General features: G+C 40.2%; 4 protein-coding genes across 17 annotated transcripts; 2 read left to right on the forward strand and 2 right to left on the reverse strand.

Moving 5' to 3' along the window:
- Positions 1-104: 104 nt before the first annotated feature.
- LOC124305931 (U6 small nuclear RNA (adenine-(43)-N(6))-methyltransferase) lies at positions 105-3,431 on the forward strand. Of its 7 annotated transcripts, none has more exons than XM_046765949.1 (7): positions 105-582; positions 656-927; positions 1,102-1,321; positions 1,401-1,541; positions 1,675-2,044; positions 2,144-2,345; positions 2,428-3,431. In XM_046765949.1, exons 2-7 carry the CDS (start codon positions 823-825, stop codon positions 2,929-2,931), a joined length of 1,542 nt encoding a protein of 513 aa, XP_046621905.1. In that variant the 5' UTR covers positions 105-582; positions 656-822; the 3' UTR covers positions 2,932-3,431. The 7 variants fall into 7 exon arrangements, with proteins under 7 accessions (XP_046621905.1, XP_046621904.1, XP_046621903.1 ...); XM_046765948.1 differs by having other exon boundaries at positions 676-927; XM_046765947.1 differs by having other exon boundaries at positions 681-927.
- Positions 3,213-16,759, reverse strand: LOC124305927 (clustered mitochondria protein homolog). 2 transcript variants are annotated; one of them, XM_046765941.1, is made up of 17 exons: positions 16,510-16,759; positions 10,954-11,252; positions 10,438-10,860; positions 9,350-9,716; positions 9,134-9,270; positions 8,724-9,004; positions 8,489-8,615; positions 8,175-8,349; positions 7,892-8,094; positions 7,664-7,805; positions 7,373-7,578; positions 7,054-7,260; positions 6,863-6,961; positions 6,397-6,735; positions 6,047-6,319; positions 5,829-5,954; positions 3,213-5,734 (listed from the first exon to the last, which is right to left on the reverse strand). In XM_046765941.1, the coding sequence occupies exons 1-17, from the start codon at positions 16,604-16,606 to the stop codon at positions 5,090-5,092; spliced, it is 4,146 nt and encodes a 1,381-aa protein (XP_046621897.1). In that variant the 5' UTR covers positions 16,607-16,759; the 3' UTR covers positions 3,213-5,089. The 2 variants fall into 2 exon arrangements, with proteins under 2 accessions (XP_046621897.1, XP_046621896.1); XM_046765940.1 differs by having other exon boundaries at positions 6,397-6,741; positions 16,510-16,758.
- A 227-nt stretch (positions 16,760-16,986) lies between these two features.
- LOC124305928 (mRNA export factor Gle1) lies at positions 16,987-20,590 on the forward strand. Of its 2 annotated transcripts, none has more exons than XM_046765943.1 (8): positions 16,987-17,297; positions 17,398-17,694; positions 17,769-18,227; positions 18,410-18,500; positions 18,563-18,823; positions 18,906-19,210; positions 19,282-19,660; positions 19,751-20,590. In XM_046765943.1, exons 1-8 carry the CDS (start codon positions 17,283-17,285, stop codon positions 20,002-20,004), a joined length of 2,061 nt encoding a protein of 686 aa, XP_046621899.1. In that variant the 5' UTR covers positions 16,987-17,282; the 3' UTR covers positions 20,005-20,590. The 2 variants fall into 2 exon arrangements, with proteins under 2 accessions (XP_046621899.1, XP_046621898.1); XM_046765942.1 differs by having other exon boundaries at positions 16,988-17,297; positions 17,395-17,694.
- LOC124305932 (uncharacterized) lies at positions 20,360-27,604 on the reverse strand. 6 transcript variants are annotated; one of them, XM_046765954.1, is made up of 7 exons: positions 27,046-27,604; positions 24,034-24,214; positions 23,742-23,958; positions 22,744-22,886; positions 22,512-22,641; positions 21,220-21,402; positions 20,360-20,812 (listed from the first exon to the last, which is right to left on the reverse strand). In XM_046765954.1, exons 1-7 carry the CDS (start codon positions 27,051-27,053, stop codon positions 20,643-20,645), a joined length of 1,032 nt encoding a protein of 343 aa, XP_046621910.1. In that variant the 5' UTR covers positions 27,054-27,604; the 3' UTR covers positions 20,360-20,642. The 6 variants fall into 6 exon arrangements, with proteins under 6 accessions (XP_046621910.1, XP_046621916.1, XP_046621913.1 ...); XM_046765960.1 differs by having other exon boundaries at positions 24,034-24,221; positions 27,046-27,603; XM_046765957.1 differs by having other exon boundaries at positions 24,034-24,237; positions 27,046-27,603.
- Positions 27,605-27,828: the final 224 nt, after the last annotated feature.

Raw genomic sequence — 27,828 nt, forward strand, 5'->3', positions numbered from 1 at the left:
AGGTGGTACAAATGCGGTATTGTGATTGGTGAGATGCGCGATGAATGAAGGAGTGGGCAAGACAGCTAAATTCTCAGTTTCTGAGCTCTCATCAAAAATTAAATGATGGCTCCATTACATTCCATTATTTTGCTATCATTTCATTTGAGGAGAGTCAGTACTAATCAGCCGTTAAATTCTGAAAATTGATCATACAGCCGAAATAAAATTGCAGGCACCGGCATTGGTGGCCATTTTGTATCTTGTGTTTGAATTCGTCTGGTTTTAATGTTTTGAAAACATTTTTTACTTAATTTAAAACCAAATTTTCATCTGTCTTGCGTTACTTCAGGGCGAACCAAGACGAAAAAAGTTGATTTTGAAATGCACTATTGAAGAATACATGTTCATTGTCAGGAATTTGTCACGAGTGCGACTCGAAATTCGCTCGTACCTCGGCAGCTGCGTATTTGCGTTTGTGCTGTCGGCTTTAAATGGCTTCAGTAAGAAAGTATGGAATCTGAGTCCATATAAAGACAAAACGCAGAATTATAAGGCATACGAAGACCTGTGGAAGCGAGGAATGTGTCACGGACCTACTAGGTAACAGTTCAGTGTTAATCGTCAGTTTTCCCGTACACAACAAGTCTAGAGTCTAATCGAATTTTTACACTAGTTTTTTTTCAATCATTCAAGCGAAGCCGGTAGCCGAGAGGCACGTCACTGTATGTCTTGCGAATTTTAAACCTCGTGTAATGGCTTGTTTCAAAACCTGCAGCGTGCGGAATCACATGTCAGGAAACGTTGATATAACCTATAAATCGAGTTGCGTCGAACAAAAAAATGTCTTTGCGACGGTTCATGCATCCGAGGAACAAGTACAAGCAGGAGCCAAATTTCAAGCAACTAGCCATACTTTATCCGGAGTTTCGTAAAATTGCGACAACGGTAAAAACAGTATATCACATTGAAACATCACAGTGCTCGCATGTGCCTATGACATGTCATATCACTCGATTCCCGCAAGACACTACACACGCGATCGATTATTTTCTGTTGCACCTGATTCCTCAGTTTGAATTCGCATTTCTGTTATGTTGCATAGATTTTATTACATTTCAGGATCTCGCGGGAAAGGTGCGGATTAATTTCCATGATCTAGAAACCTTGAGAATACTGACCAAAACCCTTCTAAAACATGATTATGATTTGAACGTAGATCTACCAGCCACAAAGCTGGTCCCAGCCGTACCTCTGCGTTTGAATTACGTACTCTGGATAGAGGATTTAGTGAAGCACGCCGGTATTACAGACATGTCTTTGATTTCTGGCATTGACATAGGTATAATTGATTCACCTGAAATTGAGTTTCAATTTTATGTAGTGCTGTTGATATACTTTTACTTTAATTCTCTTCAAAGGCACTGGAGCGGTGTGCGTCTATCCATTGTTATTTGCAAAGATCTATGGATGTAGAATGATCGGCACAGAAGTTGATTTGGAAAGTTACGAGTCTGCGGTGCGTAATGTAAATAGCAACAACTTGCATGACCTCGTTGAAGGTAAGTAGAGTCTAAATGGCTCAACGCTGTTACTGTAACAATAATTCCCATCATGCTCTGTAATTGTTAATGATTTTTCTAGCTACAGATTCCTTCTTTAAATGAATATAAAACTCTTTGTCTATCTCATCAGTGATACGTGTAAACAGAGGTACGGTACTCAGAGGGTCAGTACCTGAGAACAATGTATATACATTCACAATGTGCAATCCGCCATTCTTTTGTGCCGAAGAGGACACGGCCACTGGATCAAAACCTTCAGGTTCCCGAATGCCCCCGCGAAACGCACCATCTGGGAGCGAAGCTGAACTGGTCGTAGAAGGCGGGGAAATACAATTTGTTTTGAAAATGTTGAACGATAGTGTCGAGCTGAACAATAAAATAAAGATCTATACAACTATGCTTGGTAAAAAGACTAGTCTTACATTTTTGTGCAATGAATTCAAGAAACGAAATATCGAAAACTCTACATGGACTGAATTTTGTCAGGGTCATACAACTAGGTAAGGCAATTATATGTGTTAAATTATCAAAGTCTTGGTGAAGATGTAAATTTTTAGAATACAATATCATGACATAAATTATCAAATTTATTTTATTAGATGGGGTCTAGCTTGGACTTTTCTGTCAAAAGATGTGCTGGACTTGACAACTGCACCAGTCATAAGAATTAGCGGATGCAGCAAAAAATTAAAACAGAAAGCTAAACGACCTCCGTCAGAAATAACTTTCCCTGTAAGAGATGGCATGACAGAGACTAAGGAATTAGTTTTAATACTGAGACTTTTATTCAATGAGTTGAAGGTAACGAGATCATGTATCTTTTCTTTTAATTTTGGCAAACAAATTAACTGGTAGATATTGACACTAAAATTGTATTGAACAGATCCGAGTTGAAGAATTACATGTGAATCCGCAAGAATCGAGTTACTGGTGTTGCCAATTGATGGCTGATGAGGACACATGGTCACATGGACGCAGAAAGCGTCGAATGATGGCTAATCAAAGTTTACCATCTAAAAGGCCTTGCCCAGATATATTTTCTGAGAATGATTCTGAGAAACAAGAAGCCTTGGATGCATCTTTCGGAGATGATTCTGAAAGAGAAGAAAAGACTACAGCGTTGCCAAATGGTGTGAATACTCAGCCCGTCAAAGGATCGTTTTTAATTTGCGATTTGGTTGTGGGGGAGATCGAACCTAATGATAACGAAAAGAAATTGAAAATATCAATGATATTTGAAAGTGGTTCTGGAGGTAGAAATGCATTGGAAACGTTACGACAGTATTTTATAAATAAGTTAAACGTAAGGGAGTTCATAAAAGCTCAAAGCTCAGTTAAAAATAAACAAAGAAAGCGACGAGTCAAACTGAAAAAGGATAAGACGTAAGATCGTTTAACGTATCAATGAGTTTTGAAGATATGACAGAACCATTGTAATTATTACATGGATACTGTGAACGGACATAATAAAACTTAAGTTCTTAGTTTGTAACGAACGTAGTTGCTTGTCTGCCCTGCTATCTGATCTATTCGTAACTACTAAATCTACAAAAAAAACAACATCAAATGTGTAGTAGAATGTGAGAAATTTATTGATTATTTCAAACAAACATTAAAAAATGTTGTATTCATTTTGCTCATATTTCAACGAGCGAGAGCAAACACGCATTTCATATAAAATGGTTTTATTCACGTGATGATTTTTACCAAATTACATAACAGATAATATATGTATATCAGGTATTTAATGTTTATCCTTACCGACTAACAGTTTTTATCATTGTTCAATCTTCCTAACGAGTGCGAGAATAATATTACACTAGATACTAAGAGAAAAAAAAACCAACAAAAACAAATTAACGAGTGAAGAAAGTTTCTTCCCATTTTGGCATTATTCTGACGAAAAACATAAATACCTCAATTTTTTATGTTTTGCTAACCCAGTACTTGTATTACTTCAAATATTAAAGTAGTGATATTACAAACTGCTGTATACGATTCATTTTCGTAATTTTCACGACGAAATTGATTATTTCATGTTAGTTCAAGACGGATGATTTAAACGCGTATTTTACATTCACTTTGACGTTCAATTTTATGGAGATACTTGTCGAATGATTTGTATAATGAAAAAATGACCAGTTTTCAATTCAAATTCAGAAAAAATTTGAAAAGCTCAAGAATGATGTAATTAAGTAATTGCTAATTAGTGGCATGCTCTAGGAGAGCTTTGTAGTATTTTCAAACAATGCAACTTCCCTTTATTTTATTCATGATTATCAACAAACGAAAAGTCAAACGATATAGTAGTACAGTAATGAACCACAGCATTAAAAGTTCTACGATTACCACATGACTTGAAATCGAATATGTATATTTCAATTTATACGAGTATGCTACTTAGTCATATATTGTAGTTACATTTATACGTAATATTTGATATTCGAAGACTTCATGCTACATTATTTGATTACTCTAAAAATCACCACTTCTCATCTCGCTTGTCTCAAAGTTCTTATCTTTTTATTATTGCAATAAGCTTTGAAATACGGTATCTAAAACGTCGTAGTTAAAATTAATGATTGCAAAATAATGTCTACGACTGCAAAAGATGTATTGACGTAGTTATTTAGTTACGTTCTCACATTCATCAATATCACTTTTTCATTTTTGGTTCCGTTTAAAAGCTACAGAAAGAAACGCTAGCAACGACCGAGAAATATTTAATCTCCTATAGGTAGTTTGAGCGATGATTACCTATGACCCATGATGATTCATCTTTAATGACTTATACGATTACATGTATGTATAAATCATTGCCCTGTGGTGATAACGAAGGACTAAAAAGCAACTGACTCGAGCTAATGGCTTAATATTACGATAGTTCTAACATTTCATTCCTTTAGACTCTAAAAAATCGAACAGGCGAATTGAAATTCACTTGGAAAACTCACGCGATTCGAGTTCGAAATAATGAAAATATTACTGTATGTGTGAACACACAGGTACGTATTAATCAAAACAGTTTTATGTACTGATTAAAAGTACATACTTTTATACTCGTGTATCATAGATCAAAGTATATATAATATTTGACCGAACCTTGTTCACTATCTACACAAACAGCGAATCAGCAAAGTAATATTTTACACGTTACTGCTTTAAGCCCGTGGAAACTAGATTCGGAACATGCACACGGCGATTATACGTACGTGTGCTTGAACAGCTCATATGTTAAAATTGACGATAACATATATTTACACGAAGTCAATATTTTTGAAAAGTCGCAGATAGATTAATTCAATTGCTGCGGCTTTTCCTTCATCTCGCTGTAAAAACTTCCGAGGTCTCTTTATGGTCAGGCGAACGCGAGTTTAATGTCTTTTTCTTCACTATCCAATACCTGGGAACTTCTGAACCCAGATCTCAGCATTTAATTCTTGCAATCCTACCGACGCGTCGTTCGCTTCAAATAATTATTTGAGATATAATAAGACGGGAAGTTTTGAACAGACTCTATCTCCATTTTAGCTTATTTAATAAACTCAGCTCTCCGTTGCCACAGGATCCGCTGTAGCACCGACTAATTGCTTCGATTCATCGTTTACAACGTCGTTTGAGTCTGCTTTTTTCGTGATCTGATTTGATTCTGTTGTTTTTTCCTCATTTTTACCGTTCATCTCTATCATCTTGACCTCCCCATCTGGAGTCTGTTCCTTCTGACGCTTTTCAATCTCTGCTTTGAAGTTCTCAATGTCCTGCTGACTTATTTGCACAAATAATATACCGTTTATCACGTTCAGCATGTCGAGTACAGAGCCCATGCTGGGTGGCTGAATCTGAATTGGGGGTAAACTAACACCGGGTTTACCGGTGTAAATTTCATTCATTTTTTTCTGTAGCACCACTGCCTGCTGCGTCAAATGCCTGAGGCAATCGCTGCTTTCCTTAGTTTTTTCATGCTCCTCTCCCAGCTGCTGTTTGTAGATAGCGTACGTTTCTTTTTCATTATTTAATGCTGCACGAAAATCACCCATGCAGGATTGAGTTCTCGCTACCAAATGATAAGAAACAGCAACTTTCAGGGAACGTGGACCGTGATAGCGCAGGTTCAAAGCCAACGCATGCTCTAGGAAGCGTAAAGAGAGTTCATACTCTCCCACAGCATGTAATATCAGAGAAATATTACTCTGAAAAATAGATTCATATAAATTTTTTTTAAACCAAATTTGCTATATTCTTTACAACAACCTACCTGTTTCTAATAGTTTTCAAAATACTCACATCGAGGAGTGCAACTTCCGGGTGATCTTCGCCGCATACGATCAAGGCTAGGTAACGGGCTCTGTACAAAAGTCTTAGAGAAACAGAAACTTGGCCATTTGCGAATGAGTAGAGTGCGAGATGAATCTGTGAATGAGAAGGAAGTTGATATTTAAGGAAAATTGTTCTTATAACTTGGTTTCGGAGCGGTTGGCTCAGATTTTTATCAAAATGCATACGTATTCGGTAATAGTGTATGGATGATCGATGCCGTTCACTCTCTCCGACATAAGGACTGCCTTCTGCTGTGTTGAAAGAGCCTCTGCATGATCTCCCATTATATAATTCAGTCTTGCCAGCATTCTTAAGCATTGAGCAATCTCTGGGTGCATTGCACCATAGACATTGTTGAGTAAATTCAGAGCCTCGCTTATCAGTTCATACCCGTCTTTTAGGTATCCTTGTTGAATTTTGCTTTGTCCCGTCGTGTAGAAATTGTACGCATCACTAGCCTGGAAAAACGAATTAAGTTGTGAAAATAAAAAGCTCTACTATACAAAAAAAATTATGATAACAGAACGTTATTTACCCTAGGATTGATGTGCTTTACAACTGGAAAGATGTTGAGAATGTCTTCTTCAAAGAACGTGGCACGGTTTTTATTCTCAAAATTGTACTCTCTGAGCAGGATCTGTATTCCAGTTTTAACGCAAAAACCTCTGAGCAAAGAGATCTTCTGTAAATGGTAGTGTTCAATTGTGGCATCTAGGGAGTCGGAGGCTGGTGTTTCCCAGTCGTAGTATGCCTTCAAGTCTGCCTTAATTTGAGCCCAGAGCGATTTTGGTGTCAACGATGCCCATTCGACCTCTGATTGCTGTGGCCCGTTGGCTCTACCCTTCCGTTTGTTGCGTCGCTTCGCTGTCTTGCTCTGCAACTATCAAATTACAAATTAAAGTAATAACGGATATAAGAAGGCTTGATATTAATTCTAAACTTTTAACTAATCGCCCGTCAAAAATCTTCTATACAACGCTTTTTTCCAATCTAGTACCAACCTCTTCTACACTCTGCTGTGGATGTGTCAATTGAGCGGATGAAAATAGGCAGTTGAGGAAGTGGCTTATGGCTGCAGAGAGACACATTAGTTCAGTACCCTGTAAAGAAAAATAGAAAATCGAGATAAGAGACCGCAAATTTTAATCCAAATAAATTGGACGAGAGAAAGTTTGTTGAACTCTAGGTTTACCTGCATGTACGACGTAAAGATGTGCTTTGCCGAGCGCAGGACGAGCTCGGAAACCGCAATTCGGTTCAGGTATTTGAGTTGAGGAACAGCTGCCAACATAGCTGCGAGCTTTCCAAGATAACGGACGTTGATTCCGCGGCCATGTAGAGCTTCCACCAGAGTATTACCGTCCATAGCTGCCGCGGTGTGATCCAAACATTCGCGAATCTTGAGAAGAAATGTACGGTAGAATATTTTAATAGCCGCAGGTGCTCATCGTAACAGCATTAGATTCGCTTCAAACAACACGTACAGTCTCACTTTAGCTTTTCATACGTACAAAGGTTGGTAGCTGTACTGTGAGCAGAAAATCAGCAGCGTCCCTGACTAGCTGTCTCTGTTTTATGAGGGCGTCACCGTTGTCGTCGGGGTGCTTCACTCCTGGAGAGTATACGTCAGGGTTGAACCTCACATCAAATTCCGCGTCGCGGAGACTGCCGACTGCCGCGGCTGCTCGGCGAACGATTTCCTTTGTGCTTTCTTCAACTAAAGTAAAATCAAGACGCACAATCAACATTTGTGTGAGAAAGCTGTACGGAACATCCTGTATTAAGGATTTAACAATACATACGCTCCTGCTTTTCTCCTCCGGTTATAGAATCGGTAATGCTCTCGACTATTTTCTTCGCTTCATCTGCCTCAATGCTTGATTGTGCTGAGTCCTCCTTGTTGCTATCGATTGCAGGAATCGCTGGCTCCTCCTTCTTGTCCTCCTTAATCCAAATAGAAATCAGTTTTAGGTCAAACATAATAATGACAGTCGTATAATTTATGCAACTTTAATGGTGCTATGACCTACCTTCGAACTCGATTCTTTGTCCTTGTGGGATCTTCGCGCCGACGTCAGCTCTTGGAGATGAACGGCAGCATGCTTGATAAACTGGACGTATCTCGCCTCGACAAAGGAGTCGATTAGCTCTTGGCGGAGGCAAGCCAGCCGGTGTTTATGTTCGACGGGAAAACCGAGGGCTCTGGCTTCCTTGCTTAGTTCAACACCTTCAACTGAAATCAAAGTGTCTCTTTATTAAAAGACTTTCTGAAAGTTGAGTAAACGTAGTTATTCGGTGAGGTTTGAAACTAACGTTTGAGGAAATTCACATCTGGCGGAAAAGTCCGCAGCAAGTCAAGAACGTAATGTCGCGAGTCGTTGCCGATGATTCCCTTGCACTCCACGCTACTGCAAAGCTCTATCTCTTCACCTGCGTCGTTTACTACTTTGTGCGGTAGAATTTTCAACTGCTGTCCAGCCTTGTTCAACTGTAATACGTAAATAAATCAAGGTGTTTATCTAAAATTTATGAACGTTTATATAAGATACTGTGAACAGTCTGTTGTTTTTAAATCAGCATCGATAGCTGTCAAGGTTGTATGGATATTCAATGGTTTGCCTCCTCACCAATTCTAGATACTTTGGGTGGGTGAGAACTGATTTTCCAAAGTCGATCGATCCGTAAACCACGGATTGTTCCTGCTCCCGTTCCAAAATTCCGGGTATAATAGACTGAGCAGTGACGCGATATCCTCTGAAATATAAACGTAGCAATCAACACAATATTCAACGTTTCAAACAACGTGAATTTGTTGGTTCTATGCATTAGCAACCCATGAGGCATGTAAGTCTCAGCCATTACCTATAATCTATGACGACAGTTCCGAGTGTGTATAAACCAGGCAAATCTACAGCGGCATAGACCCTGACACCTTGAAGATCGTTGCGAGGCGCCACAAAGGCGGCAGCGTCACCGCCTAGTTCCTTATAGTGATCCCTGACATCGAATCCCAGGGAGAAGAATATATTGTTCCAAATGAACATTTGCATTTTCGCTTCTTCTCCTGGATTTATGGCCATCACGTTTCCGTCAATCACGGCTACAGCCCCACGCGTTGCTGCGGCGACAAAATCGCTGTGTACCTAAAGTAGTCAAGCGAATTATTACAGAAGACGGTTTGGTAATTTGCTCGCAGTTTCCGAAGGCACGTATATCACCGAAAGATTATATTAATTAAATTATTCATCGCATACGGTAATAAGGATTCGTACTTTGAAAATTGCCCGCTCACGAAGAAGTCTCTCGGGAAGATTTTTTCGCGGCAATTCGCGTGTGGTTTGCAGTTCTTCGTTCCAGTCTCTGGTCTGGCCAGGAATATGTTCCTCGTAGCCCAATTTGGAGGAGAATGCTGTGATGAAAAAAATGAACGTAACAGATGAGAGGTCAATTTCCGAAAACAGCGAGGATAGAAAAGGAAAAGGGCTTACTGTCTTCCGCACGTATCGCATCGATCGTGTGTTCAATTTGCGGAGCGCTCCATGCATAGAGTTGATAGGGAGTGGCAACCCTCTCAAAGGGATGTCTCTGTGTTCTGCGTCTCTGCATCGCGGCGAAGCCTCTCTTAAACGCCGGGCTCAGCTGATTCAAGAGCTCTATAAGACTGTGACACAGGTGACTGGGGGTTGCAGGCTTTGGATTAAAAGACTCCTTCGAGGACTGGTTGACAAAAAATCCACGAGCACAGGCGGTGAGATGGTACTGTTTGTCCTCCAGGGTAACTATGTGCAGATACATCAAATCGCCGTGAAGTTTTCTGTATCCAGGAGGCGGGTTCCAACCGGAAGTGGTCAACACCTATAATTGAAAAAATTGCGTGGCAGTTAAGAATTTAGTCGTACCTCGGTTGAAATTTTTTCCGCAAAACTCCGCTGTAGGGTGGTCCGTTAGAAGGATATTTTTAAATTTCGACCGGCTCGCCTCCAAATCGACTCCATATAATTAAAAAATAATTCCCTAATTTTGTCAAATTTTTAACTCACCTCAAACCCATGCCCCAAAGAGGGTGGATCCCATCCAACCCTTACAGGGGCACAGGGGTCTTTTGGGTCACTGATTACGAATCTGAACTCAAAATTTGAAAATTCAAAATAGCGGATCCAATATGGTGGAGTAGAATTCATTTCATTTCGCTAAAACTCGGCACTCGGGAGTTTTCGAGGTCGCTGATTACGAATCTGAATTAGAAGTAACAAAATTCGTAACGGCGGATCTAATATGGCAATATCAAGTGACTTGTGGGGTTTTGGTCCAGCATATTGGAACCACTACTTTGAATGTTCAAATTTTACGTTTAGATTCGTAATCGGCGACCCAAAATACCTTCCTATATCAAATTCCCTCTAAATCGGATCGGTAGATTTGATGTGGAAATCCATCTTCTTTGGGGCACAAGTTAGAGTTGAGATAAAAATCTGCAAATTTTTAATTATCTGGAGCCGATTTGGGGGGCGCGCCGATCGAATCTTTTTCTAGTAAATCGCGGACTTGGAAATCTGCAATATTCGTTTGATCTCACTTTCAAACAAGGCGGACACCGCTGCTCCTTGGCCTGAGGTTGCAAGGGTAGCAAGGGCCTGTCTTTGCTGCCCGGTATGATGTAGTCTGGTGGAGTGCAGTCGACGGAATCGGGCCGGGCCTTTTTCTTCTCCATGATATCACCGTTAGTCACGACGTTGAGGAAGGCTAGACTGCTGCACTCGACGCCGTTGTAAGCGTCGCCCGGATCGACGGATTTCAGGAGATCCCTGACGTGTCTGACGTGAATCCGGGCTTCGCGCATAGTGTAAGGTTCCTCGACGACCTTTATGACCGATCCCTCCTTCAGACCCTCGATATTTTTCAACTCTGCAAAGTTATCGAGAGTGTTACCGTCCAGCTGAAGGGAGAAACATGTCCTGTGGCAGGTATCCTCGCGATCCATGAGGAGCTGGTGGATCTCCTGGAAGTAAAAAAGAAACAAGAAAATATTTAGTAGTATGAAATTCTTTGAACGAATTTCATCGCTAAATTTTGTACAGTGAATTCAACTTACTTGGACAAGCTCCATGCTGGATACTTGAATGTCGAAGGGTTCGTTGCCCGGACTGACAATTTTCACGGTGAATCCCATGTCCTGGATGAAGACGACTTCCTGTTCGTTTCCTCCATCCTTTTCCTTCTCACCGGGTTTTTCGCTCTTCTCATCTTTGCCGGCCTCGCTTCCGTTGCTGCTGCTGCTGCAGTCTCGCGAGGACTTTTCCTTCTCGCCTTCTTTCGTAGCTTCGACTTCGCCCTTTTCGACAACGTTCTCAGTCGCGCCGGTCCCGCTGCTCTCTCCGTTCTTGATTATTTCTGTCGATTTAAAATATAACGTCAACGTTGATAAGGTTTTTTTTTCTCTTTTTTTTTTATTAAAATTATATATACGCAATCGGGAACAGGCGGCTTCGTCTCTTCGCTACTTGGCCAATTAGCATCGACGATTACTATAATCAGTACGTATGGGGCTTCAATATTTAAGCTATGAAAATTGAAAACCAAACCCCGATGTAACGAGCGATGGTTTTGCATTTTGGTGCAACTTTAAACACTCCGTACAAACACGTGCAGTGCGTATAAATACATGTCGGTGTACGTACACCGAGATTTATAAATAAACCCCGATGTAAATAGTGCAGGCGCGAAATGCCAGTTATTTTTACCAATTAGTATCTGTATCTATATGTTTAAGATATTGATCACGTGATCAAATCTCCTGAGAATACTCCTGTTTCAATCCAACCATAATAGTGTAAGACGAAAAAAATTGATTAAAAAAAAAAAAAAAAAATAACTGAAAGCCCGTGGCAATCCAACGGACAGGCGATGCTCCACGCACCGTGAATGCTTTATCGAAAAATATAAGAGATAAGGAAAGGTGCGGAGGACGTGTAAGCCCGAGGGGAAGAAAGACGGCTCCAACGCAAATATCAATTTCGTCGTTATCGTTGTGTGAACCGAGAGAAAAATCTAGCGTATTAAAAAGGAAACATATCTTTATTAAAAATGAGGAAAAATGCGTTTGTCAATTAATTCGAATAGGTAGGAAACAATACGCGTGGAGAATTTGGCTGATCCAATTTCCGATTTTGCACATACAATACTGATCGATGAATTTCTCAAATGTAGTTAGGTATAACTTGTGGTGAATTTATAGCTCTGTACGATCATATTGGATCGTCGTGATGGCGACATACATGCGGTGTAAGTACACGTATGTACATATCTTTTTAAAAAGGAGCGATAACCGTAGGGCGACTTATCTATTCTCTCTCACGTTCTTCGTTCTTCAGTTTCGCAAGTGCAATCAACTCGAGCAACGGTTGTAATAGTCAACGATATATACATCGGGTGCTCGATAAGTCTTTGACGATCGATTAATTCGATATTCTCAACAACTTGTCCACGAGGATATTTGGTCTATATATGATACTTTCAAAATTAAAAAAATTAAAAAATAATAATCACCGTATATTCGTCTTCGAGTAAATTGATGAGAAAAAGTACCGAATAAATTGTTTTGTCCTCGTTATACTCGTTACCTCTCTTTTCGTTCTTCCGTTATGCCGTTCCCCTTTCATAACAGGGCGAGTTAGTCGAAGAAATTATCATCTCCGAATTATACCTCAGAGAATTAGACCTCGCGTTCTAATCATCGTTTTCTTCGCGTGCTCTCTTTCTCGATCAATATAAAACGACGACTATATACTTCCATACGAATTATTACCAATTATTAGGACTACGTATTACAGATATGTGTAGTAGCTCTTTCTATGTACGGATACATGTTAGTTTCAGCTAGTTATACAGCTTTGTTAGCCGTTATGTGCTGTTTTTTACTTATATATACAATATTCTAGAATGCAGTTGCACTGTAGTAATAATTAGTACTGACCATTAATTTTTCTTCTTTTCTTTATTGTCAGCTGGTTTTCTTGTTTCAAGTCAACTTGTATCTGACTCTTTTCGTTTCTTTATCTTAGTTTAGTTTATTATTGCGTAAAGTATTTGTTAGTATTGTCCTTAACCTACATTAATGTTATACATAAGCAACAATAAAAGTTATCTATTTCATTTATCATCTATCTACAGCGTGTACGTAGAACCTATCGATCGATTACTTCGATGGAAGAAACCTTAGATGATACTTGCGAAGCTTAATTTTCTACACATGCTACGTAACGAGCTGTACTTTTCTTTGCGCGATGTTTAAACAGCATGGGCGTTAGTACCTAGGCATGAATACTAGACGCTTGTATATATACTAATGAATTTCTGGAAATAAAGCGTTTCAATCGTTAAGATACGAATACCAACTAAATTATCTCTGCAAGAATTGTATTACTATTCAGTAGTTTACTTCCTCATTTATCGAATTGGACGTACACTGAGAAAAATTTCATTTATTACAGTAACTAGAAAAATTCAGTAAAACAGGTATCGTTAAAAAAAACTGTTCGAATAACGTTGGAATTAGGAAAAACGAGGTACGCCTAACCATTTTGCGCTATCGTCGATCCTTTTTTGGTAATTGCAACGCAGAATCAATTTGTGAGGTTTACTCTACTTTTTTAGTTAAGCAAGGCTTTAACGTCAATTTATCGTTGCGCGAGCATTAAATTTTCGCAACAGTTGCAAGAAAATCTAGCAACAGTGATCGTGATGAGAAAGAATAGTAACGGATACTAGACTTTCCGGTAACAGCTAGAAAACTAATTTTCATTTTCTACCTGTAACTATATTTTTCGATTCTGGTTAAAAAATGAAAATAGTCCAGGACCGAGCGGTAACCGGAACTAAAAATTCCTATCAGTGTACACCAGCATGCACGAATAGAATTTAATTCGTTTTGTTTTCTCACATCTTTCTGATCGTCAAGCGGCCGCCTTCGGTGTAGGCAATTAATCAGCCTTTTCGAGGCACAAAGCGCTCAACAAGGAATAAAAAAATTGCCTGTCACGGTCGCCCGGATGTGCATTACGCTGCCGAGAGTTTGCCCGTCGGATTACCGCACGGCGATTAGAAAAGGCCCTATTATCGCGCGTATCTATTTACTTTCAAACTAATATCCCAAGTGCGCTGGCCATGCTCTCATGTCGTAGAAAATGCCCCCGCGGTTGCTCTTCAGCATGCCGTTCATCCGCGCTCGCTTTGCTTGCCTTCCTAATTATACACTTTATATACTCGCGCAGACAAGCATTTCCACCCTGCCATGCTCATGGACGATGCTCGTTCTCTCCCAACACATACGCCCAGGAACACCGTATTATGTACATGCGACGTCTCGTTCGTCCTCTTCTATGTGTATTCTCGTTTCTTTTGTCATTTCGTTTCTCGGCTCCACTTGTGCTTCCTTTTCTCAATCTTCCCTTCGACGTGGTCGTTATTATTATCATCATACCTCTCGTCGCGTGGATTTTCTTGCACCGCGATACCCGTTGCATGTGCAAACGTTATAACTAACGGGTACGGAAAGAGGAGGACCGAGACGACGTTTTGCCTTAAACTGGCAATCGAATGAATCGATTTAACCATGTCGTAGCCAGGAGGATTTCAAACTGGTAGGTATATCCGTTTCGTTATCCGCAGGCAATATTGCCACGTTCGAAAACTAAAAGAAGACTATGCGGTGAAACGTTCCAAGACATTGCTGCACTTGTTCAGCTGCACAGCTCTGGTTCCGATCCCTGATTAGATAGCATCACGATGATACGGGAGGCAATAAACTCTTCGGAGAATAACACTCGCGCACGGTTCAGGTACAATATTCACCGAAAAATCCAGACGAATTGCTTGTCATCGTTTACCCCGCGGTAGCTCATTTCAATTATTATATAATAGATCATAGATAGAATAGGAAGTTTCTCGTTTAGAACACGCCGCGGCCGATTCGTAAAAAAGGGTATCTTTAAATTTAGATTTAGACACGAGAGCAGACTTTCTCCAGCTGCTTTGGTTGCACGAGTCGTAATATTGAGTCGATCCTCAGGCAATACCAGGTACAAATATGCATACAAATACTAATGCTGGTGAATGTCGCAAGTTGAATTTTCAGTTTCTCGGTCTTCACTGAATGCAATATTCAAAACTAAACTATTCTTGCCATCCTCCTGTTTGCCGTGAAATGACACTCGGTGATTGGCAGCGTCTAAAAATCACCGTAAAGCCAAATTTAAATTGCAAGCGGGCGGCAAACGGCGGCCATGTTGGTTTTGTGCCGGCGTATGAATTCGTTTCTCATAATTTTTAGAACATACTTTTCTCCGACAAGTTTGCAACTAAATGACAAGTTGATCTACGCTATTTTACACACATACATTCGGCTGTTCGGAAAATAATTTTTCATTTACGAAAATTATCGGAATATCGAGTGAGAAAAGAGTGAGAGAGAAACGTGAAATATCTTAATTACAATGAATATAACAATGAAAATAGCCTTTTTGCAGCTAGATTCTGGTCGTAGCAAAGAAACCACATGCATGGGCTTTCGTATTCACCGAAACAACGATTCGTGGCCTCGAGACTCTCGGTAACTACGCACCGCTCTATGGGACATTGATTTCTCAGTTTGCATACTCTTTGAGTTTGCCATGTACAAGCAAATTCGTACGGCATACCAATTTCAAGGAATAAGAAAAACCTGTTTCATTTGATTTCGGCAACGCATTGATTGTAGTGGTCGCTGAAAAATCGCTGTTTATGGGACGGTGTACTTTCTGCCACAAAAATGATAATGATCAGAATAGCATTGAATAATTGTTAGACTAAAAAACACGTCTGTCTGTAGAGTAAGCGGCGTCAATTTTCGAATCACGGGAACTCGCTTTAAAATCAATTAGAATACCATAGGAACAAATGAAAACCATTATCCAACCGAGATTAGTGTTACGGGTATTTATTGTGAAATAGACTGAGCTTAGAGGTATTTACTTTTGTGTCATTGCGAAGAGGACAACACTCCGTGTTTCGATCCGAAATGCAAAGGAGAGGAAAATAAAAGAAGTCAGGGGAAATACACGGAGTGAACGGAATGATAAATTTGTTACTAATGATGATGCAATTTGAGGGAAGGGGCGGACCAGTTAGAAGCGGTAATGTAGATCTGGACGCGAATGACGGGAAAAGCGAGAGTGTCTGTTATGTTAATAAATTCAGTTTATTATCAATCACGTATAAAATTGAACGCGATCGATCGATTCGATAACACGAGAAGGGCGCGGGCCTGCCTATGGGCGTCCATCCTTACGTTCGAAAATCAAAATATTTCGTCTGCAGCGTCGGCTGCTGTTCGAGGTAGGAGTCGCCGCCGCAATCGGCGCGCTCACATGACCCCCGCACTGGCTTGTTCGTAATTCGAGTTACATAACCACCCGGCTAATTTCATGATATAACTACGTTGTTAAACTGCAACAAAACGCACAGGGTGCACTAACGTAGTTCGAGAATCACTGCGTTACGTAACGGTTAGCGTTAAATGTTGGATTCGGAGGTTGGACCCGGTTGAGACTGGCTGAGGTAAAATTGAAAAAAAAAAAAAGACGAGGAAAACGTATCAACATTTTTCGCTCACCCTTCGCGGTCGATTCCTCCTTCACGTTCCCATTCACTATCGGAATCTTTTCTGTCCCGTTATCACCGGTCGTCTCCACCTGCGAGCCGAGAGCCATTATTTTTACAATTTTACAACCAACCCTGCACTCTCACACCTTTCCTCCAACACAACCGCACAAATACAGGAAATTATTTTTCACGGGGACCGTCGTGCTCTGCTCCGCTCCGCCGTTGCTGCACGTGCGTTTCGACCAGAGTACAAAGTCTAGTGCTTTCCATTGGCGCATTCTCCTCGTTCCATGTTCACATTACTTCTAGATCTTTGTGGCAATTCGTTTCTTCAAGGTCAGCGTTGATTGGACAGCCTTCGAGCTGCCACTCTTATAAAATAAAATTGTCACTTGATCTCGGGTCTTTTCAAATATCACTAGAGAATAAAAACGCAGCCGTGAACCGGTGGCGACATCTGACACAAGCAAGACAACATTAACATCAGTTGTGTACATTTCCAAACTAACAGTGTGTGTGGTTGTTATGCTGCTAGCGTTGTCAAATATTTAACCTATTGTATTTATTAACCTACAATGTATAAAATATAGTTTTGTTGAAACATGTGCTACTGATATTATGAAATAAACATCAGCTGACTATGGGGAACGTATTGATACTCCTGCGGCCAGATTGTTCAAAAATTTGATAGAATAATGAAACGGAGGACAAACGACTACTAATTGACGTATTTATATAACTTTCTTTGGACTGTACAACGATATAACACATTTTGCAAGAACAATGAATGGCGAAACGGTATGAATAATAGTTAATGAATTTTTGAGTTGAAAATTGTTAATAAACCATTTATACGTTAATAAACTTATGATGCATATACAATTCTTATTTTTAGCAGCATAACATGAATGACATTACCTCAGACTTCACGTGTCTCAAAGTATCCGCTTTGTGTAAGGCGTCTCGCATATCAGACGCTGTTCGGCACGTCACGATTGGCCCAGACTCTGTCTTGATTCCTGACTATCATGTGGACAACGAGAACATTGAAAATGAGCCGAACAATGGTATAACCAAAGAGGTTAGACCACAGCCGAGGTCACAAAGTCCAAAAATATCAACCAGAAGCGGTATAACTTTTTCGATAAAGAAAATCTTGCTCGAAAATGAGGTGCAACGAAGAGAAGAAGTCAAAGTAAGAAGCTTACAGCAAATTTCCTTTAAACTTTTGGCCAAGAAACAAAAACCAACTTTGTATTCATTTTTCAGCAAAACATGCAACGCCGCCTTCAGAGTATGATGAGGGCGGAAGCTGAACTGCGAGAACAAATGGCTGTGATTCGGAACATGATGATAGCTGACAGAGAGCATCAGGAAAGTCTAGAGAAGGATGAAATTGCCAGGCTTGAGGCTGAGGAGGAACACGTGGCTCAACAAAATGAAATTAAAAGGAAACATGAACAGCAATTACATGCGCAGAGGATATTGGAGCGGAAGGAGAAATTGGAACGGGAAGTTGAGGAACAGAGAATAAGGAATCAAGAAAAGCAAGTACTGTTTGAGAAAATGCTCCCGCTCCATGCAAGCTTTACGTCCACTTATCAGAACATCAGCACGGTATCAAAGTCCTGCAAGGACAGGAATATCCTTGGGCCTGCCTTTGCACCGCATTCAGTCAAGCTGAAGGAGCTCAGCAAACGCATGGAAGGGCTGCTCGAGCGTGCTAAAGTGAGGTTTTACTGTAGTGTAATTGCAGGATGCTTACTTGATCTGTCTTTTCTATTTTTGGACGTTTTGTGCTTCTTATATTCAATTTACCAATTTCTTTTCACAAACAGTCGAGTAAGAGCCCTGTAATTGCTCTATAATTTGGGACATTGACGACTGGTAACTAATGGTAACTGTTTTAGTCAGGCGAATTGACGGAAGAAGATGTTAACACTGCAGAGAGTCTTGCAAAACATAGTGAGAGTATCTTGAATACCTTCAAGCAAGAAATAGGTTAGTAGATACTAATATCTAAATACAAACTGTTTCACATATTTTACCTCCTATGTTTTCAGATCGAATAAATGCTACCTACGATGCGGAAGTAGCTCGCAGGGAAGAGGAAGTGAGACAAGCCCAAGCGCAGATGCAATTAATGGCTTCTAAGGCTCAGGAAGCTGCAGTTCAACCTGATCAAAGTCCAAGTGAGTCCAGTATTCAAAGTACTGGTGTCGAGGGCCAAATCACAGCAAATGCGTCAGAGGAGAATAGGGCACCAGAGACTACAAATCAGACACATTTATCAGTGGAATCAGTCGTCCCAGAGTCTAAAACAGGTGAGTGATGTAATTGCTATTTCATGTGGATAGCAGCTTTCGGTAAGAAATCACCTTGCTAATCTTTGTGTTTCATTTTCAGACGATCTTCTTGAGTTTGTTGACAAGGTTTCACTGCATACTTACCTCGACAGTCAACAGCTACTAGAAAATCATAAAATCATGTGCTCCCCTCTAACGCAATCGGAGAGTACAAAGAAGTTCCGGTTTGAGTGTCAAAAAGCAATAAATATACCGGTGAATGCGATTTCCGGTGTTAGCAGAGAACATCTTATGGACAAATATGAAAAGCTGCATAATTTGCTGGGGGGAAAGCCGCCGACTAATGCAAACCAACATCCGCAAGGCATACAGTTTTGCAAGCATACCTTGGCCAAGAAATTTGTGGTACGTTAAATATGTCGATGAAAATTTACCTTCTTTTTCATTTCACTACAACTTTCCACATATCTAAACAGAATCAAGGTGAAGCTCTAGTCTCCAGCAAACCGGAAATGGCATTTTCCATTGCAGCAGTTATCGTGGCTCTCTGGAACGACTATCCGGACTTCGGTGAACTACTTTTGGCCTATTTCTACAAAACGTGCCCTTACTTAGTTCCGATATTCCTTCCTCAACAACAGGGCCAGTCTAACGAGGACTACTACAAATCATTGGGCTACAAATATTCAGAAGATGGAACCGTCGAACGGCAGGACAAATTCTTGAAGAGAATGTCTGGCTTGATGAGGCTTTATGCGGCTCTGACTGTAACCAGGCAGCGAAAGCTCGTCACGAGTTCACATCCCCATGGCTTACAAAACGCTTGGAGATGGTTGGCAGCTATTTTGAACATCGGTAAATGTTATTCAACGTTTTACCTGACTGTATTACTGAAAGTGATGTTTTCTTCGAATATTTGTTTTCAAATACGATTTTCACTTACAGAACCACGACCTGACATCTGTGCAACCTTGATACTCGACATGCTTGAAGTGACTGGACACGCGTTGTGGAAAACTTATCCAAAGCAATTCCCAAAGCTGCTGGCCTTACTTATCACCCAATATTATCCTCGTATGCATAGCATCGGAGGTACAGCCGGTGGTCCTCTTGCTCGGTTGGAACAGTTTTTGAAAAATTCTTTGACCAAAGGCTCTATACCACCCCCTGATGGTCAGCTGCCCCAAAATTTTTGGTAGCGAAGTAATTTTCTGAAAGTTTTATCACGGTGGAATCACGTGTCGTTGTTCGAGATTTCCGATGCTTCAACTAGAGATTGTTATTGTGCCGCTGCTTTTGTTGATTAAAAATCACAAAAAATTTTGGATTCTGTACATCGAATACCGTTAATAATCGCGTCACAGCCGTCGCGTGCATAATACTTGACCATAACGTGTTATGTGAATTATCATGTTAGCTCATTGTCGTGAGATTCTTTTTAGTGTAAATTAATTAGGCGATTCATACAAGATTGACGAAAGAGAAGACGCGTCGAATTTGTAACAAATTTTTCCAATTTATTCAATTAGATAAGTTTCTTTTTTTTTTTTTTTGATACCAAGTTTAAGCCACGAGTATACGTACACGTAATGAAGAATATGTTCGATTTAATATCATTCGTCAATTAAAATTTAACTGTGCTTTCTTCGATTTGATCGCACAGAAGGGCGAGGATGTTGGTCCGTCTTTTGCTGTATAACGTACCATGTACTTAATATAACAGTGACAACCTCAAGAATGTGTGATATTAAACAAAGAGATTAAAACAACAAGTACAATGTAAAATATTGAAATCAAACACTACTACAATCCTTCAATCAATAAATTATCATCAAATCTAATAGTAACGAACGGTCGTTGGCACATCCTCTGCGCCTTCGTCGGTCACGTAGGCGTCCAAGGAATTCGACGTAAAGCCGATGACTCCGTAGGGAGAAAATCGTTCTGTCCAATGTTCGTTTTTCATCGCGGAGAGCAAGTACGATGATATTTTCTTCCTCAGTTCAGCTGTGAAGAAAAAATCGGAGCTAGATATGTGAAATAAGTGTAAAATGGGTGAAAGACAGGTGGCTATCAAATAAGCGTTCGAAACCGCAGAGCGAGCTTATAATTTAATTCCTGTTATTATAGGACGAACGGCGCTTTACGTGTCCGAGGACGCGACGATGACTCGTCATTGCGTCAGCAGTGACGTAACCACGTGTCAAGGCGGCCTGGTGGGCCCTGATGTTGTCTTTTTATTATTATGATCCTCTTTTTTTAGGCGTTAGTCAAGATCTCAAGTCATCCGGTCAGCTTCATTCGATTTACTATTCAATTATGCCGCAACGGTGAATTACGCAAGCAATTTCGGGGATGCTGAGAAGCGGATCGTCTAGCTGGCTCTGCGTGCATCGTTCAAACGAACCTCATACCTGAAACTGACTTATTGACGTAGATCGCGTACGGAGGCAACGGGCCAAGGCTCCCCAAGACGAAAAGGGAACCGATGCTGGGCGTCCGTTTTTGGTGAAAATTCAACACCGGCGCCTCGACGACTCCGACTTCCGTCTGTTTTCCCGCCACCATTTTCAGCGTCGATATTTGCGAGCCGGAATCTGCGGACACGGAAAAATAACGAATAAACTTGTCTTCTCTCTTTAGTTTATTTTTCTCCGCATATTTAGGTACGCGTGATGTTTTCTGGACAGCAGCAGCCGATTCAAGGAGAACCGGTGTTGTGTAGTGTCCGTAAGCAAGAATTTCAGTGGGACGAACGAGCGTCTAAACGCAGTCGCTATGTAACTCGTGCTAAACGGGTGAATATTATCCGGCTGACTGAATCACGAGTCTCGATTTTGCAAACAAGAACGAAGATACCGAAGGGAGATAGAATTATAGGGGAAAAATTAATTTGATTCGTTCTATTTTAACGATTTTCTTATTCTTAGAATGATTTTGAAGGATCGAAGATCTCAAAACATCATTATGTTTGTTCCATTACTGTTTATCGAATTTCAAACAATTCCTAAATCACGAAGTAACGGTTTTTCATCAGCACGAATCGATGCGATAACGTTACTAACTTTAAGGGTAGCAGCACTTGATTACTGCGGAAAAAAATTACTGGCACATGTTAATGATAAAATCTCGCGGTTTTGAAAAATTAATTTGATTAAATGAAATTAAATTGAAGTGTACGAAATTTACGGTTAAACGTGTGATTTTGACGATGTCCTTTTTTCTCCGAGTAATTAAGCGCGGTAACCAACTTCAACGCGGTCGAAACTACACTGATTGTAAGAGAAATTTTTATTTCCTGCTACCGCTCAGTCCTTGACTATTTTCATTTTTTACCACAATCGAAAAATATAGTTCTAGATAGAAAATGAAAATTAGTTTTCTAGCTGTTACCGGAAAGTCTAGTATCCGTTACTATTCTTTCTCATTACGATCGCTGTTGCTAGATTTTCTTGCAAGAACAAATTGACGTTAAAGCCTTGTTTAACTAAAAACGTCGAGTAAACCTCAGAAACTGATTTTGCGTTGCAATTACCAAAAAAGGATCGATGATAGCGCAAAATGGTTACGCATACCTCGTTTTCCGTAATCCCAACAATATTCAAACAGTTTTTTAACGATACCTGTTTTACTGAATTTTTCTAGATGCTATAACGAATGAAATTTTTTTCAGTATCGCATTCCGAAATATCTTTACAATACCTACCCAGGGTATTTCCAAAGAAAGCTGGACTCTCTCCCTTCGAACGCAGGTCGCTGAGAAGAAGCGTCGCGGCGCCTCTTCGTCGGCGAGGGTCCGGCAGGGCGCATCGGTGACCTCGGAGGTCCAAGATGTTCTATATGGAGTAAATATGGAAATCCGGATCGTTGGTCAAGGATAATTCACATCCGCGTGCACGGAGGGCGATTTGATAGTTTTTAAAATCATTGGTGCGTACCTTGACGTAAGGTCCATGGTCAGCGGCGACGACAATGTCGACGTAAACGTTACCCGACGTACCGTCGTTTAATCGGTGGGCGAAGACGAAGGTGACTGGCAAAAGCTCGCCTTCTTTCCAATCGCTGTACGCCGGTAAAATGGCTAAGGAAATATTTTAATTGCGGCAACTTGTTCGTGAAGGTAAAAATGGTAAAAATTACTTCTACGATTTTCTACGAATTTTTAAATGGAAATTGAGACATTTCGTATCATTTTTTTTACAAAAAATTGTTTTCATACAAAGTTGTAAATATGCATAATTTCTTGTGAAAACTTTTCGATCTTCACGAAAATTTGCATTTTTTCAGTATAACAAATCTGCAAGCTATTACTATTTTTAAAGGAAATTAACAATTCTTTACTAAAAACTATGCATAATTACAATTTTGTTCGAAATTATACGAAATGTCTCAATTTCCATAAAAATCCGTAGTAGAAGAAATTTTCATCAGGGGTTATCGATAAAAACGACGGATTCGTCGATAATTCGCTGTTTCAGATATCAAAACAATAATATGCTAATTATTTATCGCAGTTTCACGATGATTTATTCAAACTGCGAGGGCAACTCACGGCTCCTGGTTCAATACTTCTAAAAAAAAAAAAAATTAACATTTCTATTACTACGAGTTTTTGCAGAAATTGGAAGATATCTTATTACTTCTTACACAATTATAAATATATGCATAGTTTTTCGTAAAGAATTGCTAATTATCGTTAAAAATTGTAGTAGCTTGTAGTTTTATTACCGAAACAAAAAAAAAAAAAACAGAAAAAAATTTTTATTGATATCCACAAAACTTTAATGACAAACTGTTCGTATCTAAAATTTTTTGCACAAAAAATTGAACGAAACGTCTCAATTTCCCTAAAAAATTCATAGAAAATCTTAGAAATCATTTTCACCAGGGTGGTCACAACGATGCTTGTTGTTAATGTAATCGAAAATCTGATTACCCAGGTCGACGATATCCTTGGCGACGGGTCTGTCGGATCGAGACTCGTATACGAGGCTCACAGGGCGTCGAGTTGCAGCTTCGACGGCTTCGGCGAGAACCTCGAAGAGACCGACGGGGATTGAAGGAACCAAATGCGTTGCTAGGACCAGTGGATGAGCCTCCGGATCGATGGACGGCGGTGAAATCTTCTTGGTAGCAGCGAGGCTTTTCACCGGCTGCGATATTACGAGCGTAAAATTTCTAGGATCAATTTCTCGAGAGTTCCTGGATCTTCAACGACAAAAACTTACCGCAACGTTTTGCGGGGAACTTTCCTCGGGCTTCCTCTCACCGACGTTTACCGATCCCTTAGCCGGAATTGGATCAGCCTTCGGTGTCGAATCTTGATTCCTCTTCGGATTAATCGCCGGATTTTTTTCACTCGGCAACTTGTCGGAGCTGGTTAGCTGCTGCTTACCAGAGGATGACATTCTGGAATCTCACCCGAAATCGAGCTTCTCGGGGAAATTATTTTTTATAGTTATAGTGCGATCGGTACGCGTGAGATGTCGACCTGTTGCAAGAAAACTCGCAACCGATTTCTCAATTATTTCGAATATATACTTATATTTTCATACGTATAGGTACAGTACCAACGCCGAATACAATCAACAGGCGATACGATCACCACGTTAAACGGAATGGCGGGGTCACAGGACGGAAATATGAGCCGATTTAATACTTGAAAACAAATACATCGACGTCTGTTAGTGTATTCCTTCGCGTCTCGAATAATTCCGTTCGTCTTGTTTTCGATTTTAAACTCTCTGTATGCGCGGAGATAAAAGCACCGAGTTTCTTCTTTAACCTTTAGACCGTCGGTGATTTTAACGCACACACATATTTATATGCGGTTAATCTGCGGCTGAGCAAAATGCGAGCGAAAAATTTCACGTTCATTCGAAATTTTGATTTTTATTCACCGTTGAGCAAATTGAGCCTTAGATCGGTCAAAAAAACGGCTCAAGTCGACTTTGGGTATTTTTTTTCAAACACGCTGATCTCGGTCTTGTGTACAATCTTATGTTCAAAACGCTTTTAGAATATATTGTGCATGTATAAACAATTAGTGCCTCGATCTTCTGTCGGTTATACCTTGTACACACGGTACATATATATATATATATATATATGTATATACACACACACATATAGCTACTCGCGAGGGTTTTCCCGCGGACGGCAAGGATTTAAATTAAGGAGAGTCCGGCTCGCCTAAACTATACATGTATCCGTATTCTAATCCAAGTTACAGTTACTGCAAACGGACACGGTGCAGAGAGCATAACAGAATTCCAAGCAGTTTCCAAGCGCTAGCGCACAGCAACACGGATGCTTATTTTTCAAAAGAGTTGTAACGCGACAAAAAAGGCCTTCCATTTCGCCCAGCCTTATAATTCAATTGTATTTGAGTGGAAAATTTTCTTATCGCGCACTGTTTACCCTACAAATAACTAGTAACTGTTGCGGGGTCGAAACGTACCCCGCGCGAACTTTGAACCACGTTCCTGAAAGCGGCGAAGCAATATCGTCGATTCCCGATTTCAACGGTTTTTCGCTAACAAAATGTAAATAAAATCAGATTTTCATACAAAAAAAAAAAAGGAAGAAAATCACGCACGAGAAAGTAAGTCTGGAGTTTATATCGTCATAGGATCGGTATACACGATCGATAAAATCGTTGAGCGAGTTTGAAGGGAATGAAAAAAAATTAAGTCACCTTTGTAAAATATTATGCAGCCTATTTCCTCGATGCCGGATTATGTCGGTGGATGAGTTTATACGATTTCGCCGGTTCGATAAACGGCCTCGAAAATACGGACGTGCCGTGAATGAGAATCGTCGGCCGGTAAGGTAGGTATCCACGTATGTAACGAGGCACGTACGTACGTGCGGTTTAAGGTGCGTCGCACGTCTGAGCGTCGCGACGCCCGTTTCTCACCGTAACTCTCTCGGCTCGCTTGTCACAGCTTACTTATTATCTTCATTCGACAGCCGCGTGGTTAACGCGTGGCGGCAGCTGATCGTCGAACTTCGACACACAACCGAGTTACGTTTAACAAATGCCCGATACCGAAGGCGTCGCGTATCATTCGCGATTCGCACATTTCATCGCACGGGTGTCGTTTACGATTGCACGAGTATGTGGCCAAGATGCGATTCGGCGAATCGGTACTTTTGTGTTATTTAACCACGTTGCGCGAGAGTTGAATCGATTTTTCTCTCGATCCCTGATATTTACAACTTATCGCAATCACTCCACGATTTCTTCGATCTCTCGATAAATATCGGAGTCGGATTTGTGAAATCGAAGTTCCAAATTTCAAACTGACGTTGTAACACGCGCCTGTGCTTAAACCGAATCTGCTTTTGAAATCGTTGATTCGTTAAAAACTTTATGAGAGCATCCCGCACTTGTAATTACAGAGAAAAGTCATTGAATTAATTAAATGGTGCGTCGTCACGGACGGCGGAGTAAATATTTATTCGTGTCAATTCAAGATCTCGTTGTCTGACAAAATTTAATTCAAATCAATCTACGACACGTTTAAATTATTATAATAAAGTGTCTCCTTGATTTTATATGAAAATAAATATATTAATGACATTTTTCTCTCGATGTGGGTGGAAGGATTTTTATGACAACGGTTTAGCCAATTTTTTTCTCACAATTTCACCGTAAACGTATCCTCGAATCGAAACCTCATTTCAAAGCTTCTGTGACAGAATTTGTGGAAAATTATCGACGTTCTCGATCTTTTAGCACACGGTACGAAAAAAAAAAAAATAAGAACGGTAACTACTGTGCCTGCAATATTTTTCAGTCCAATTTGTAACAATTGTAGTGAAATCTAATTACAGGTACCGAGTAGTTGCATATTCCAGTTTATAAAACCTGCTGTAGATTCCACACTGAAAAATGTTGCCGGTGTACAACAGTTATCAGAATTTACATAAATTATTCTAAAGTATAATATTTTTTTGTGTCAATGATGGCTTAGATACGGAACGTGTTGAAAACCTGACGGCGCCGTACGAATTATTTTCTTGTTTCGAAAACTCGTTGGGAGTAATAAAAATCTTGGCTCAATATTGCCGCCGATCTGTCAAGAGTGCGGTACAGAGAATAAGAATATAATAATATATACCTGACTCGCAATTAGCTATAAAGACAAAAAAAAAAAAAAACAGTCTTCCAAACGCGTTTAAATTAAAAAAAAGGCGACGTCCGCTTACGGTTAGTTGTCTTTAAAAAAACTCACCCCGGCATAAGTATTAATTCCACGATCGAAGAACACGACGGCCGGTATTGGATGAATTGCGTCACTCCGCGATCGATGGATCACTCGCATGGTACGGCAGACTCGGTGCATTACTCGGCCTCGAGAGTAACTGTTTCGTATCCTGGATGTAAGAATATATGTATATGCGGACGATGATGCACGCTCGCCTTTGTTCGGTAGCCTGGAACGCGTTGCAAACGGACGAAAGTCCCACCGACCAGAGGACGATCTGAAGACGGTCGGTGTGGACATCGCCCGGACGCATTGCGCACTGATCCTCTCGATCCTCGATCGTCGTTCTGCAGGATCGCGGGGATTCGATCACGATGCTTCGTCCTGGGATCGAAGAACCGAGTCGACGAACGCGTGTATAAAGGCGCTGAATCCCGACGGAGGACTAGAGTTGAAACTTGAAACATTTCGTATTATTTCTTACAAAATTATAAGATTTTTTTTCTACCGATAAGAATACAAATTTTCCCATCAGAAAAACTACAAGTTTTCATTGCGAAACTGTATGCGTATTCACAATTTTATTGTACAACATTTTATGAAATGTTCAAATTTGTTTAAAAATTCGTTGTACATTCGTAGAAATCATTTTCACCAGCAAATATCGGAGAGCAAGGTTTGTAGGTACGTTATTTTATTAAACACACACACACACACACACACACACACACACACACACACACACATATATATATACACATCGATGCCCGAGTTCTTCAACCGCGCGTTATTATTATACTTTGTATAACG

This window comes from Neodiprion virginianus, chromosome 5 (assembly GCF_021901495.1).
Source record: "Neodiprion virginianus isolate iyNeoVirg1 chromosome 5, iyNeoVirg1.1, whole genome shotgun sequence".
In the NCBI taxonomy this organism is placed as follows: Eukaryota; Metazoa; Arthropoda; class Insecta; order Hymenoptera; family Diprionidae; genus Neodiprion; species Neodiprion virginianus.